The 17,243-nt window shown below is 33.9% G+C and overlaps 1 protein-coding gene across 1 annotated transcript; it reads right to left on the bottom strand.

The window, feature by feature from the left end:
- Positions 1-4,309: 4,309 nt before the first annotated feature.
- On the bottom strand, positions 4,310-15,813 carry LOC113498188 (prominin-1-A-like). The gene is made up of 15 exons (XM_026878130.1): positions 15,733-15,813; positions 14,067-14,290; positions 13,109-13,296; positions 11,718-11,813; positions 10,068-10,270; positions 9,504-9,639; positions 8,934-9,104; positions 8,335-8,434; positions 8,077-8,158; positions 7,190-7,353; positions 6,580-6,801; positions 6,395-6,510; positions 5,557-5,747; positions 4,570-4,764; positions 4,310-4,387 (listed from the first exon to the last, which is right to left on the bottom strand). The coding sequence occupies exons 1-15, from the start codon at positions 15,811-15,813 to the stop codon at positions 4,310-4,312; spliced, it is 2,247 nt and encodes a 748-aa protein (XP_026733931.1).
- Positions 15,814-17,243: the final 1,430 nt, after the last annotated feature.

The following is a 17,243-nucleotide window of genomic DNA, read 5'->3' as shown; positions in this document are numbered from 1 at the left end:
TAGGGGATATTTGTAACTCTTTCATCATCAAGCGGCTGGACCAATTGATGTTTGGTATGAAGTTATTGATCTAGATAAATACATAGGCTAGTTTTAATCTACTTTTAATATCGTACGCTGCAACTAGCACCTATTAATTGTTTTGCATCAAAAGCTGCTGTAGAGTTTGTTGCGCCTTTTTTTCTCCACACCTACAGCATTAGGGGCGCTGTGGGCGGGTTATAAACAGGCTTTATTTGTGTTTATTATGACTATCAAGAAGTGTTACTTAGTAGCCTACCTTTAATAAATAAGTAGTGATTTTGATTGTATATGTTGAAACCGAAAAGCGAACTCTAGGCATTGCAGTTAATGCCGACTTTTGCTTGGCAAAAAAATATTACTCAATTCAAAAAAATAAGTCATTTATGTGTTTTGTTGTGTTTTATTCCAGTTATTGTTTGTTATTAATCGTGACGAGCAATTCTAACCTCTATGATTTACCTAAAAGGGACCTCACCCTACGGAAGTTTTGACGTATGCACATAATTTATACGTATAATCAATCTGATACATATTGCGCGTAAACAAATACCGGTAGTACGCTCAAAGACTGGCAATCCGCCATACTGGTTTGGCACTTTTTATGGTAACAAATATGCCATAAAAATTAGGTTGTATGCTTACCATATTTTTAATGGTTTTGGGCAGTTATTATAGAATTCAGTTAACACGATCTATGTTTTAAAATTTTGTATAAATGTGTCTTTTAACTTTACAGTGACAGTACATTATTAGAGATCTGTAAAGCTCAAATGTCTATGTATGAAAATATTACCTGTCTCTCCAGGTATCACGGTTAATGACATATATCATGGAGGTTTTAGGTGCAAATACAAAGGATATCAAGGATCCCTTAAAATATGGATGGAATATTGGACTATGAAGAGTATGTCTAATTCGTTAACAATAATATTCTAATCTGAAATTACAAGTAAAGTCGAAACAAGTCACTATTTAAAGAATGTCATTAATTTACTAATTTGCCTACAAGATTTATATCTTTAAAATTGTTGTCTAATTTTTTGTACTGGCCTTGCGTATTGTTGAAATCATCAATTATGTTGTAGAGTACCGACATGAGTTGCAACATTGATAAAAACCTACCATCTTTATTTTAAGAGGATTAAGGCCTATTTTCGAATAAACTGCTCCGATGTTGTGTATGCATGTTTGTATACTTTAACTGTAATTGGTCCACAGTTAACTTATAAGTTGAACGTGTGTTTACGATTATTACACCTCCATATTTCCGTTAAACTCGTTACTACCGCATCGCTTATTTTGTTAAGGTAAACAATTAATTTTGTTTTCATTAATAATTACGTAAATTATTTTGTATCATGTTTCATATCACGATACATTTTAGACAAAATTGAATAAAACTAAATTTTTATTAACCATTGTGAACAGAAAAACGAATTCTGTAAAAGTTTCATAAAAAGTGTTTGATAATTTCAGTTCGTGATTTCTTTTAATATCAATCAGAGAATATTGTCTCTACTATTTTTGTGATCTCTTCACAAGCTATAGTGTGGTCATAGGTAGAAATAGGTATAAGTATTATTTATTTAGATATTTTCTATACTGGCCGACACGCACAATGTTTTTCGATCCCGACGCCTCTGCTCATGATTAAGGACTCCGGTTAGGTCCGAAACTAGTCGGGCTACCCGATAAATACGCGTAAGTAAACCGTTACATCATTTAATAATTAATCAAATCAATCAAAAAATATTGAAAAGTAAATGTCCAAAATATTTAAATCCCTGTGTAAGTACGATAAAAATAATAGCCAATCGTTCTATTTATTCTTAATTAAGCTGGGCTGTAGACGGCAATTTAAATTGAACCATAAAGTACATAAAACGGGCATTTGGGTCACACGTCATTAGTTTATGCCAATAGTGTACGAGTACGTTCACTTTAATGAGAATATATTTTTGTCGAAATATGTAGATTACGTCAATCAGGGAATCATAGTACTAATGGTGTACTACTACTAAAATACATAATATCTACTACCCGCATGTACATCATACATTAAAAGCACGACGTATTTATTTCGATAAAATATAAAAAAAGATCCACGTTTGAATTCCATTCAAATTGATCAAAATCGGCCAAGTCGTTTTTATAGTGTAAATTGCATTGTCTTCGGTTTCAAGCTGCCCTGAAAATTACAGACTGCTAGCTTATCGGAAAGAGCCCCAAAATTGAGTTGCAAAAATCCAACTGGAACGACAAACATAAACCACAAATAAAATTGAGTGTATAGAAACGTGCAAAAAAAATACATTGAACATACGAAATAAAATTTTCAATCAATGATTGCTTGAAGAATATCTTAAATTTATCGGAGACGAGGAGGATTGGTCAGGAAATATTGTTTTTTTTCTTCTACGAATGTATCCTCCCAAATCAATAAAACAAAATGAAGTTTTCTTTCTCATTTTATAATTACTTAGACCGTATAACTAAAACACAAAGTGAATTACCAACTAAACCTACTTTAAATAACAATTTTATGTTAAAAAAAAACTCTTTTTATAAATCTCCTCTCTACGAAACTATTTATAAGTCGAAACGAGATATTTTGTTGTTAATAATAACTTCAAAGAAAATAACTCCAGAATGCGTAGTCAATATGGATGACATCTTATTCCATATTTTGTGCTGTTAAAGCTCTTCATCGGTTTTGCAGATCACGCTTCACCAGCTGTCGTTCCTTGGTGCGGAGCAGGTGCTCTGTGAAATACAAAAATATGTACTTTATAATGTTTCAAAGTCAAGAAGGTAGTCCCTGGTTAAATATTACTGCTTCTATCCATACATAGTGCCGTTTTCTAAATAGCTTATTATTGTGTTAATAAATTACCCGTTTTGCCCTAAACATGACTACCCAGTGTTTAGGGCAAAACGGGTAAGGGTAAAAATGGAACACTATTACAACAAGACTAGGCTCTATCTCACAACTGTGACAGCTAGTCGTTTAAAATTTTGACCGACGATGGATGTTTGTTGCTTAATGGTCACACAAAAAATGTTTTCTTTTTAGACTATTTGTACAGATCCATAGAAATCTAAATAACATGTTATTTAGATTTCTATGGTACAGATCCCTCCATAACCTCAGTTTATTTATTAACAATTCACGGCAGACAGACTATTCCAAGATATTTAAAGGTTTATGTTAAATTTGTTTAGTACCATGACCATAAGTAAAAGGTCTTGAGGTGCTCAAATTTCACAAGACATTCACTAGATGTTATACAAACACATCTATCAAAGAAAGGCGACAGATTTTTCTCGTAAATGTCGATGTGGTCATACAAGATGAAAGATATGTTTGTAGGTAAGTGACTTCATTGTATTTTATGTAAGGAATAGGGATGTACTTCTGTACTTTGCTCTTGTAAATCCAGTCATTGAAAATTACTGAATGACTTACTTTTTTAGTCTCTTACCAACATTCAAGTCACATGTGCAAGGCATCCAGATTCAAAACAAGAATTCTGATCTCACAATTTGTGGTTTTACACGGGGACATAACATGCGACATGCTACACAGTGTGGTGACTTACCCCATTTGGCTATTCGAGCCTGTAATTCATTCTTTAAAGTTGTGGAACTAGAACTGCAAATACTGCTATGATTCTCTAAGCCCGTTCAGGTAGTCATGCAGGTATGAGTACTCGTACCTACTCAATTTATTTACCAATAGGTACATTCTATCGATTAACTTTGTTAACGTACCCGGGTGTGTTCCAAGTGCTGTCATCACATAATGCTGTTGTTGGAGTCTCTTGTTGCCTGAGAGAAGGATATAAAAATAATTTACTGTTGTTCTATAAAGTAGCATATTAATAAATAATTTATTTTAATCGAAAAGACAAAGGTCAGGCGAATATAAATATGTTTGTGCACTTAATAGACCGAGATTGAGACAATTTCTATTGACCTACAAACCGTCACAGAAGCAGACTCGTTACGTAACATTTAAATGGAACAGTTCTAAGCAAAACTTGTACTAACCCCGAGCCCAAGTTAGCAAGCGTCATAGCTTCATGTGCCCTAATTCTCCTGCCGTATGCGCGCCAAAGTTTCACACAAATAGGAGCAAGTGCCGCGCACCATGAAACGCCAAGGAAAATCCACATACCCACCAGCCATGCTGAAAATAATAAAAAGAAATGTCTAACTAAAGGCAAGAACAACCCTTAGCCAAGTAACATTATTCATATATATTTAACTCTATTTATTTGATTTGCTAGTAACAAAGGAAAAGTGACACGTATTCTCTTTGCTGACATAATATCTCAGTTTGCCATGCATTAAGTATACCGTTCTAGAAAAGATATAAAGCTAGAAATAAGGTTTCGTATCTTGAGGTTCTGTTCAAAGACTCTTGTATTGAATTTACGATTCACTTTTCAGTCAGAGGTTCTCAAGTCAGGTCAAAAAAAAAAATCCCTTTGTTGACAACACCAGACAAAGTGTTACTGTTCTTTTCGGAATTATATGGAATACCAATATGGATAAATGTAAAGTTGGAAAGAATCTTACCAAAGAAGAAACATATTTGGAACATAGCAAAGACCTGGCGGCAGAATACACAGCATACAGAGGACGACATCTAGCAGCATGCTTCCCAGTTGATATAAGCACGTGAGTTCTCCAACCAGCGGCGTGGGAGACCAACCGCGAGATGTACATTGATACTTTCTAGAACAAAACATTAGATAGACGAAAGTATGTGGGATGAAATAATAATCAAGCTTGTATTGTGAGCACGAGACCACTGATAAACATACTTATATATTTCTAAATACAGACATATTACATATAAATTACACGGAGACACAGAACAAATTATCGTGATCATCACACAAACATTTGTCCTGGGTGGAAATTGAACCCACAACCTCCGGTATATCAGTCAGGGCTACTAACTACTAGACCAACCGGCCAGTAGGGTAGTAGTAGTCAACAGTTAGAAATATTTCCACTTGAAGATAAGTAATATTGGAGATGCATTCTGCCCAAAAAATACAAATTCTCTCCAATGTTTTTAAAGAAAGTTTTTGTACTTGGAGTCTTAATGTATTCAAAAACATATTCGCTGAAGTATAGGGAACCTTAAGGATATAGGGAACCTTATATAAAGTATAGGCATTACACTGGCTAATTAGTTCTTGGAAAATTGGTACTCAGAGGAGTTCCTTCGAGCGAAAATCAATTAATTAAGGTATTTAACGTAGGATTCAGAAAAGTTTAGTATGAGGTGCCTTGAATTTTTTTGCTTTCCTCATAGATTTATTATTCTTATACCTTGTTAATAAGATATCTTGATCATTTTTTAAAGATTAATTTGATCATAATCAAAATCTTTTTTTAACATATTTCTTGTTTTGGGGTAATTTGAGATACCATAATCTATTTTGTGATAGAAATAAAAGCCCACCAACCAAACAGAGTAATATTAAGTAGTTGATGGTGTGAAATATCGTATTATACCTTCTGAGCAATAACATCCCCTTGGTTGTCGATATAAAACTGCGCTGTATGTATGTGACTTAAAGAAATGTTGAGTTTTCTTCTAAAAGGCGACAACTGTAGCTCCAACTCCGTCAACTTGAACACCACGTCAGCCCGCAACTGTTCAAGTGGTTTTATGTTTGTCAAGTACAGCCTTTGAGCTCTTGAAGCTGGAAATGTTAAATTAAAGAAATATGTTGCAGAAAATGTTATAAAGCTTTTTAAGTCACCTGGAGCCTACGATTGCGTTACTTTTTAAGTAACTGTTGCATTCGTAGAGCGAGGTCCACACAACTCTTCTAAAATGTTTCGGGCCCTCGAAATAATAATTGCCAGATTGGATTTTGTTTTTTGGGCATTACAGTTAAGGTTCTATTATTGTGGTCTTTGTTTGCAGTTAAAACTGTTTTTAATCAGCGGGTGTTTATGAAACAATAATTTTAAGCTAGAAACATTTAAATTTATAATGAACACATTTGTTTCCGTTACTAAATATATGTAAAGAAATATACTTGAAGTCAATACGATCCTTAATAACTTTAGATAAAAAGATGCACGAATTGGATTGTAAATGACAAAATGGTTTAAGCGAACAGCAAATTACATAGATCCATTACGGATATGAGTAAGTTTTATATTTCAGCTTTAAACTCACGGACAAAAAAGTATGTTATAAATTTCTGTCCGTGGCACGGTTGCTCCTAACAAGTACTAACTACATCTGAGTTTATAGGGTGCATTTTATGTTTTGTAGCTATAGTGACTGAGTTGTCTCTTTCGTGGTAATATTTTAGTCTATTCAATATTTTGTCGTTACCTATAGTCTCCAATCTTCCTGCCGTAGTTAAATCTGTAACTTGAGCAGCTATATTTTCCAGTTGATCGACCAAAGAAGGTAGATCTTTGCTTACTACGGGCACATTGTAATCCATTCTAAAACACATAGTGGAATTCAGTTATTCACATTTATTTAAGAGTTAAGGGTATTTAAAATGATTTTACCTATATTTAGCTATATTGACGTCTGAAACATAGAGCATTTCGTTTAACAATTTACTGAAATTAACTGATATTGTTTTCAGCAGTCCAACGTCAATTGATGACGATAGTTTCCTGAAGTCAGATTGTAATTCTTCCCATTCAAAATATGAGGTCTCCTTATTAACATCCAATATTTTGTCCAGTTGAAACACTATGTAGGCCGGCCGGTCTCTCTCGCAATCTCTGAAATATAATGACCACGCTTTTTTATAATAATATCTACTCCCACTGTAAGAGATTTAATCCTTGTGGAGCGTGGGCTTCAAAGACTAAACCAACCTTTAGAAAAATGAGCATAAAATAAAAACCCAAGTATTGTAGGATGACGATTCTCAGTCAAAACAATTATAATCAATTTTGTTTTAGGTAGTAATTTCAATGGTTTTTGCTATTTACAGAATGTCCAAAAAACCAAAAGCAACCTAAGATTTAGCGTTGTTATTTTAATCCACACCTGTATGAAATTTCCATTCCAACTTGTTTGCGGACCCTTTGCTTGACCCGTGTTTTGTAAAATAACTCTACAAAAACTAAAAGAGAAAGGAGACACATATCGTAGAATATAAAATACCTGAGCACATCTTTCACCGATACATCGATAGTTATGTTCTCAAGTTCTCGGAACATGGCGTCGAAGATACCTTCGTTTTTTGGCAGGAGCGGCGACGGTCTGTCTAATAGAGCCGTTAGCGTTTCATATTGCGGCGCATCCCATAACGCATGGCAGACGTATACCTGAAAATGCATTATTAAGCTGTTTGAGAAGTTTTGGTTAAATACAAACTATTTTGTAGGAATTGCGTGTTTTAGGATAAGATACAAAAATGATTTTTATAGCTCCGTTCCCGAAAGGTAAAAATTGAACTATTACTAAGGCTCCGCTGTTTGCCCGCCCGTCTTTTATCAGGTTACAATTGAAAATTACAAAGATAATGATATTTTTGTATATGATACGGCCATAAACATGAAGGGTTACCATTTTTGACCATTTGCACGGAACCCTCAATGTCCAAGACTCACACATAGCCGATTTTTTATTAACAACCCATCTTGCTTTTTCGAGATGTTTAAGTATCAATCAAAACATTCATTGTCTTTATTTAACACAGGTAAAACGATCAACACAACAGCCACTTAAAGTTTACCGTCTCATAATCACTACGTAAAGTCAACTCGCTCCAACAACTTACATATTATGAAACTTATCCTGTAACCGTATACGCTACAAATAATAAACTTAGCGCTCGAAGTTTGTATCAGTGAACGCATAATCTGTACCGCAGAACATATTGCTGAACACAACTTGCTCACAGCTTTTTCAATGCGCCTTCAAAGAAATTCTTAGCAATGCACACGACAGCGATTTTCTAACTCGCGGAACAAAGGCGCTTCTGACTTTTCTGTGATTAATGTGCGTGTAATTTTCTTTGGAAGTAAGTATGCTTTTGGTATACCTACCTCCGCATGACCAGCTATGAGGAACACCGAGGATACTACGCCCCAGAGTATAAGGGACGCTAGACATAACCAGACGGCTGATCTGAAATTGAATTAGTTCTTTAAATAATACTGACAGACCAAAAGTATTATAAGTTCGTAGACAAAAAAAAGCAGTGGAATCAATATACCTACCTTATTTCAAGAGTAATACAAAAACATACCTTATCATCAAAATCTAAGGTTCAGTTTTCATTGTGACATATAGTTTATACTTACACCTTAAGCGTTCTTTTCGCATGGTTTTTCGCATGACCGCAACCACAAAGCAAAGCCATCAGTATAAGCACCATAACAAAGCCAAACGTTACAATGCATGCTGAAATCATGTTAGTAAAAGAATTTAAATAAAGCAAGTAAAAATACATTAAAGAATTATAACTCTTTTGGAATTCATGTTTTCCGAAAATGGCTTTAATCTAAATATTCCTTAACTTTACAAGTAATTGGTATTTTTTAAGAACTTAGTACTACTACTTTATTAAATGATTTAACGGTTTAGTCACGCGTATTTCGCGACTCCGGTTGGGTCCGAAACTAGTCGGGCACCCATGATAAAAACGCATGAGTAAACTGTTACATCATTTAATAATGAATCAGTCTCACGATAGTTATTTAAAAAAAAATATCACTACTACATCATTTGCTTAATTTCGAACTTCTCATGTATTTGAAACAATAATAATTACAGCAAACGGCAAAAGCCAAAACATACTACCAGCTCAAAACCACTACACATGCGAAAACTTGCATAATAAGTTACCCAACCATTCCATAGAGCAAATAGCAAGTAAGCGGCAATGCAAGACAAACTTTACCTAACATGAGTGTCCACCGCGCGAACTCATATCTATGGACTCTCTCGAGACTCGATTCCAATTGACTGGCTATAGTGTGTAGCCCGGACGTTAGATGGCGCACAATGTCACTAAGGATTTTAGCAGAACTGTGAACAGCTTGTCTCCGTGTTTCCACGTCTCTAAGGATATCTGAGGAAAATGAAAATGAATTTTTGTTTTCTTTCAGAAGCTGAGCGCTTTGGGAAAATAAATGTAGAGCCATAACTGTAGTGACTTGCTACTTCCGGATTTTAATATCGTTGTTTATTTAAATGTACTTTGTTTTGGCATATCAAATTATATTTTAGCCTAAGATGTATACTAATAATTTCTGTATGTATGATTTAAAACCCGTATATCATTAACAACTACTTATTTAGCTGCTCTCATTTTTATCTCAATTTATTTTATAAAAGTTTTAAGTCCCTCGCAGATTTTCGCTGATTTTATCAGATTCATTACTATTAAGCATAATCTCGCATAAAGTACAACCACGTTTAGTATCAGCCTAAAGCTTTGAGCACAAAATAAGTAAGACAAATGAAGTACCCTCTCTAACTTGTGTTGTCTGCGCTAATATAGCTGACGGCAAAGTTTTGAACTCCTCCCGGGCTACGCGTATAGCTCGAGTCAAATTCTCAACGCCTAAAGTGCGCAGTTCCAATAACTGTTGCTCGTGTAGGATCTGAAATGATAAGTATTTTGATATTATGTTTGTTCTTTAAGTAAACATATTTTAGGATGGATTTGATTGTGATGTGATGTTTGATTGTCCATTTTGGAAGTAGCTTTAAACGAATTTTTTGAAGTCTTTGTAAATTCTACTTTAGAACAGCAAATGAGCTTCTCTGATTGAAGCTTCTTATTTCGACCAAGAACAAGATGCAATTTGAATGGTAAGATAGTTGAAGTCTTTACTACGAATCAGCCCCTCACTGTATAAGCTATCATTTTGGGTTATATAAACCCAAAAATTTTACTTAAAGAAGTAAGGCTAAAGTAAGTAAGCCTAAGGAGCTATTTTGCCTAAACCAATAAGGAGGAGAAACTAAAAATTCAAATCAACAAAATATTTTCTTTAACGATATTTAATAATACAAACGATAAACTTACCAAATCAAACTTCATTTTCAATTCCAACGAGTTTGTATTAATAGTATCACAAAGCGGCAAGTCTTTTAAAGTGCAATGTTTCTTTAGGTTTTCAATTTGGCGAGCTAAGTCCCTGACTCTATCTGACGCAGCTGACGCCAATGATCCTGCTCTGACGCTAACGTCTCTTAATGTAGATATTTTGGACGAGAGGTCGAGGCTTTCTGTAATGTAAAATGCAAAAATGGTGATAGCAGTGCTGTGGCATGATATACTATCCTTACTAATATTATAAACTAGCTGTTGCCCGCGACTTCGTGCGCGTGGTTAGAAGATATAAGTTAGGAATTTTTGAACGGAAGCCCTCGAAGACGAATAATTTTTCCCTGGTTTTACACATTTTCCATTGTATCTTCGCTCCTATTAGTCACAGCGTGATGGTATATAGCCTACAACCTTCCTTAATAAATGGTCTATTCAACACAAAAATAATTTTTCAATTTGAACAAGTAGTTCCTGAGATTAGCGCGTTCAAACAAACAAAAAAACAATCAAACAAACTAACAAACTCTTCAGCTTTATATATTAGTATAGATGTGAAAGTGTGGATTTGTGTTACTTAATCACGCATAAACGGCTGAACGGATTTTCGGAAATTTGGCATGCATTTAGCCATTGACATGGCAAATAACATAGGCTACCTTTCATCCCGATTTTAAAATAGTTCCCGAGGGAAAATTGAAAAGGTGTGTAAAAGCTATAAGATCACTAAGGAAAGTATATCCATGGAAACGGATACCACCGGACGCTGTAAACTGAAGTCCACGTAGACGCAGTCGTGGGCAACAACTAGTATTTAATAATGTAAAACAGCGAAAAATAAGCGAAAAATAATTCCTAGTTCCTGATGAAGGGAATTGTAACAGTAAGTAAAGTTACATTGGAATAATTAAAATAGCAATAAGGTAGTATTAAATCAAAACGAGTTGAAATAAAGTTAAGTACAAACACGTATACGTAAATGGATATAATTTATTCAGAACAGTTATTAATAAATGTTCCGGAAACTTGTTTGCTTAAACAATGTCGTCAATATTTGTTGATATAATTGTTTTTGATACTATTTTTTTTCATTATTTACCGTAGTAGTAGTACCTGTTTTTATCAATGACGTCAATCGATAAATAAGCGTCTAATGATTTTGTTTTCGTGATACAATTATTCGTACCTCAGAACATTTTTGGAAGACAACGGTAAATATTGTAGTATTATCGATCTGTCTGTTGTCATGGAGATCAAGTTAGATTTAGTTTTCAGTTTGAACTCAGCTGTTACATGTAGATCAAGCACTTATATACTTATGTTAACCGGTATGCACCGCTTTTGCACAAAATGATGACATAAGAGATTTATAAAGATGAAAATATTATCCAACGGGACAAAAACTATAATAACCAGTGACCTTACAGGAAGAATTTGGTGATGTTAAAATAAAACCCTTTAACTCCCAAAGTCAAACAGCGTATAAATAAACTATTTCCTATCCTACCCGCCCATAAGCATCCCACTGCTGGCCACAGGCCTCTTTTCATATAGATAATTATGACTGTCGAACGGTGGCTTTGCCTATAAGGGCTTATGATTAAAAAATAATTTAAAAGGAACTCGTACCAGAGATTATGTCAACAAGAGAATCGAAAACTAAATCGATGCCACTCTCTGCTGATATTGCTTGTTGGATTGGCTCTCCTAATAATGGTATTACATCTGTAAATAAACAAAAGAAGTTAGAAATATTTAAAACAATGCCGGTAATATCTCAATGTTCTCGAAAGGCAAATAATGGAGACTTCCTATTTAAAACACTCTTTTCCAGAATCAGATTTTCAAATGCAAAATGGTTTTTCTTTTCAGTGTAATTAGAAAATCGTGTTCACAAAAACTTTTTAACCAGTATACAGATTACTCAGAATTTTTAAACATAGTTCAGCCGAACCTCGGACAAAAACTGACTTCATAATTGATAACTTCCAAGCTACTCTTCCTCTACATGAGGTCCTATCAGTAAAATAAAAAGAAGGTTTCTCTCGTAATACGTGCTCTGGATTTTCTGAAAACTTAATTAAGTCGGATAAAAATGTTTGAATACGGTCCTACTTTATCGCCTGAGCATCGTATGTGCCTTATTTTTAATTATACGTTGCTCAGAATTATGATGCTAACGATAAGGCAGAATCTTTGAACTAACCTTAGGATGGTACTAAGAAAAGAGCAAGATATATTTTAATTATCATTAAAATTAAAGTTAAATTCACTAGTTATTAATTGCCATTGCCAGTGGAAAAATACTTTAATATTTTCATGTATGATTTTTTCGGTTGTCCGATTAAATTGTCCGGTTGATAGGGTGCGAAATAAAAAAGTCGAAACATTTTGCCATTCGGAAACCTTAAAACTGTTCTGTAATTTATGAACCTCTGGAATAGACTTCCTAGTTTGTAGGATTATTTCCAAAGTTTCGAATCCAACTGAACGTTTGCGGTGAGCGCAATATAAATCAATTATATTCGCTGTTCCTAGAAATCCAGCTGGTCCTATCCACAATACCGGATTAGATTTTGGTTGTAGAACTTTGAGGTTTCCTACTTACCAAATGATGCAATCGGGGTTTGTATATCTAGCTAGGAATGTATAACAAATAACAATTTATTTGGTTACCATTGGTTAGGAAAATATGAATAAATTTGAAGATGTCTTTAAAAGTCATCATACTATGATATAAATACCCTGTTAACGAGCGTAGTGATGAATAAAATGGAAAATGTCTTTCTTTGGTGGGTTATTTCTGAAAGGCTTGGTACTCTGCAAGAAAGATTAGCTTAGGGTAGCGGTAGCTTGCACCGGATGCTCATGTTCCCCAATATACGGTAAGGCTGAAGAATGAAACACTGCAGTGATTTTAACTGGCAATAGACCTAAAAATATTTTTCGTTGCCACCATTGGAAATCCATGACAGTTTTCCAGGATAAATAACCTTTTTTCTTGTCTTTTTTTGTCTTACTTTTCAAATCCTGTTTATAAGCATGCAGCACTAGATCCACAGGTGGTACAAGACTGTGGTGTAGCTCACGCGCTGCTGCTGACAGCCAGGAGGCGAGGTCGGCGCATGCGCAGCTGATCACGTTCCTACCATCAGAGGCAGCTTCACGAGCCTGTTCGTTGCTCACTGCCATGCCAGATATAAGGACACTGAAAATGTGAAACGATTTCATTCAGATAGGTTTGGAATATAAGGTTAGGGTCTATATGAAATTCTTGAAAGAGTGAGTTGTTAGGATCCATTTACAGGGAAATTTACCATCATTATTGGACCTCCATACATTCCGTTTTCGATTATCTAGAAAACGGTTTCTAAAACTGCTGAGTTATATTCCACTTTTTTATTCTATATTTTAAGATAAGTCATATTACATTTAAGCCAGTTTTCTTATTAAATACTTAAAGTTTGATGTATGGTTTAGTCTACGGAAGTAATTTGCATCTTAAGCATATAAATTGCTTATATTACAGCCTAATTAATTTATGACGACAGATTAAAAAAATACAATGAATATTGATTTTTAGATTAGCATAGAGGTACGACTGAATCACAAGCGAATGGTAAATCACTAAACAAAACAACAACTAAATTTATTGGACAAAGTATTTTATAGGAGTTTTTTCTTTCTTTTAAGTTCAGTTTTATATGGAGACGTAATAAATTAAAAAGCAAAAAAAAAGATTTTACGACAAGTCCAGAAGGACATGGACACACTCGAATGCTTTTGTTTTATCCGTAAATGCACACTTACTTCTCAAGTGTACATTAACTTCAGCACGTTATATAAATAAATTAACAAAGTACTTGAGAAATATTACGCTAAAAATCTATTTCGCTTTTATTTTAGTTTTCTATTAGTACTGAGTAGTAACGCCTTTGAGGGTTCGCAAGGAAAATACAAGATTAATATCGTACTTACCAGCAAACGAGAACGATGAGTAAAGTAACAACCACCAAAGCTTTATCATTGCAATTTGTGTTCTCGGCTACAGGGAATAAGGCTCCAGTTTCCAATTCATCGTCACACCTGGACCTTGAAAATAGGGAGAGTATTCCCAAGACGAGGAAGTAGGAAGGTATCACGAGAGCGATGCAGGCAAACGCGATGATAAAAGCTAAGAAAGTTGATTCCACTTTTATTGACTGAAAAAAAAATAAGATGAAAGTTACGTATAATGTTATATGACTTTGACTGTAAGGTAATATAATTAATGAGCGAGGCCACTAAGGATATAAATATAGAAAAAGAACGGCCTCTTGATGCAAATATTACAGAGGTCAAAAATGCAGGAATGCTTTAAATCATTCAACAACGGTACAGGCCTTGAAGGCCTATCTTTTAAAGTCCTTTTGAGAAGACGCGAGAGTTTGCTCTAAAAAGTGTATAAAACCTCTTTTTTACACAACCAGATTATTGTTAATGAAGGTTTGGGGCGTTTAGGGCATATTTTTCTTGTAGACGAATGAGCAGGGCCTTAAGAGCATATGTATTTGTCTTTTAGAAGAATTATAAGCAGAATTGCTTTCGGATATATTTCATGTTGGTCTCTTATAATAAAGCATTAAATATTAAGATGGTGATTATAACTTTTTTTTAAGGTTAATTATTATTCAAGGGTACGGCATCAAAGATTTTTTTTTTCAAGTAAAAAAATATGCATCTTACTGTTTATTTAAACATTTATGGTAGATGTGTCAATTTAAAATCTCTGGATTTTAAAGATTTTAAAAGTTACTTTAATTCTTAGGTTGGTCTTTATATTAATAAAAGTTAGTGACCATAAAAAACACGAATAATGAAATATCTTACAATTATCTATTGGGAAAAGCTTATTACTCGGCATCTAAATATATTTGAAGATTAATCAACAAGTAAAAAAGGTAGAAATATAATATACAGAAAGCTGTATATTTATATTTGAACTCGCGATACATAGGATTTGGTACAAAAAGGCTAGCGTAAAAAAAATACTACAGTTTCGTGACAAATAACTATCCAATATATGTGTCACCCAAAAAAAATATATATCTGCATACATCAGCATAATATCTGCATTGTTTAAACTCAATCAGTGAAGGACGGACGAACAGCGAGGTCTCAATAAATAGGGTCCATTTTTACTCTTTGGGTACGGAACTCTAAAAACGCTTACGAGATTAGGAATGACCGATGTGTATTGCCCGAAAGAAAAATGTGCTCTTGTGTAAATGAGAGGATAACATCTCACTGAAATCAGTCTAATGTCTCTGACACACCCTATTATTGTTCAGAAATACTACTTAGTATTGTATAAATCAGCGTAATTCGTTTGGCAATTATGTTAACGGTAATACGATTGTCGCCGGGATCAAATGTACGGCTTCCTGTGCCTTCAATGCAATTTCGCGTCGGCGAACGTAATTATTGTACAGCAGGCTAATAAAAGGAAAATCAATTGTTAACGAAAATTATAACTTCATTTCTCTTGAGAATCTCCGACAACCAGCCTTGACTTCCCAAGAAATATCGTTAAGATAGTGCAAGGACACTAGGTTGAAGAGGACACATAGGCTGTCGCTAGATGTAAGACTGTTAGACTGGAAACCAACACCAATGTAGAGGGGCAAATATCGGCTGACGATGATGATGCAAAGAGGTTCTCTTTTTCCTCATACGTCACCGTCATTAAAGTTTATAACCAAAATCTGAATGTTTGAACCATTCGAAATATAAAAACTGGAAGTCAAAGCTCGATTTTCAAAGCTTGAATACAGTGTAAATCGTTGAGGAACTATTGCATAGCTATATTTTTCTTTTTAAGTTGCCGCAGTTTCGAAACGTTGTGTTAGAAAACTGTAAAGTAAATCTGAAGTTGACAAACTGACTTGTACTTCGCATTTGTATGTAGAAATGTTGCCTTTATTGTGTTTGAACCCTATTGAAATGTATACTTTACATGAAGTAGGAGATCCTACTGAAAGAGGTTAATTACAAAACGTTATTGTACTTACATCACGAGAATTAACGTTAACTTCTCGGGATACATTTTATACTAGTTTACATCGGGCTACCTGGGTTGAAAAGAAAGCAAGGCGAGAAATAACACAGTATAGTATATTTTTAGTTTAAAAAATGATATCAAACAGTAGGTATTATTATATACACAAACAATAAAATCGAAGCCCTATTACTGAAGAAAATCTCAACTCAAAATTTATAAGATCAGGGTAAAGTAACGGTTCTTACAGACATAAATATGTTATAACACAAGCAATTTGTTTATCATTAGACAATCTGTATGGAACCCCTGTCTCGCGAGTCCAACTCGCACTTGACCGATTTTACTAATTTAATATTAGTCTCTTAATAAAGTCAGGGAATTGTTTTGATCTTAAATTCAAGGTAGAAACAGCAAAATCTATAGGATTAACATTAATTAAGCTTTCAATGTCGCATTCTATTTTAGGCTTAGTCTAAATTATTGTCCTTGCTATTTCGTTATAGGAAAAATACTAGAATCAACTTTTTGACAAGTTAAAATAGGTTTTAAGACAGTGATCGATTTTTTCAATTAGAAAATAATCAATTCAGAATATTCAAATATGTACACTAAGTTGTGTGACATATATCTTTAAAATTGAATTATACTCACAAATCTAACTGTATGTTTTTAGTTTAGCATTCGGGTAAGTACTCACCTAACTATCTATGCTAATTGGCAATGATATTATATGATTATTAAAATATCAGAAACGTTTTAAGTCATTAATATTTTTAGATATTGGATACTAACAGAAACTAAATCCATTCAGAACCGACTTCAGAAATGAGGAGGTTCTCAATTCGTCTGTTTTTTATTTAAATAGATATATCTTAGAATCTATACATATATAAACTGTTTCTTTTTACATTTAACGTGAAATAGAAGTAATTGGATGCCATAAAAAAATCATCAAACTTAGAAGTATTTATTTGAATATCATTGTATATTTTTGAGGGAAAAAATATTTTCAAAAAATCAAGTTGTCTTTAATAATTAAAAGCGTTTTTGTCATAAACATATACAAGACAAACAAACATGAACTACACTCGTGTTAGGCGACACATTATCGCCTT

The sequence above is a fragment of the Trichoplusia ni genome, chromosome 10, assembly GCF_003590095.1.
Source record: "Trichoplusia ni isolate ovarian cell line Hi5 chromosome 10, tn1, whole genome shotgun sequence".
Taxonomy (NCBI): domain Eukaryota; kingdom Metazoa; phylum Arthropoda; class Insecta; order Lepidoptera; family Noctuidae; genus Trichoplusia; species Trichoplusia ni.
This window is presented reverse-complemented; position numbering and strand designations above follow the sequence as displayed.

Coding starts and splice junctions, on each gene's coding strand:
- LOC113498188 (XM_026878130.1), bottom strand. CDS start 15,813: ATGACGGTGACGTATGAGGAAAAAGAGAACCTCTTTGCATCATCATCG. Junction 7,354..8,076: donor TCATAGCTGGTCATGCGGAG/GTAGGTATACCA, acceptor ATGCATTTTCAG/GTATACGTCTGCCATGCGTT. Junction 6,511..6,579: donor GTCAATATAGCTAAATATAG/GTAAAATCATTT, acceptor TATGTGTTTTAG/AATGGATTACAATGTGCCCG.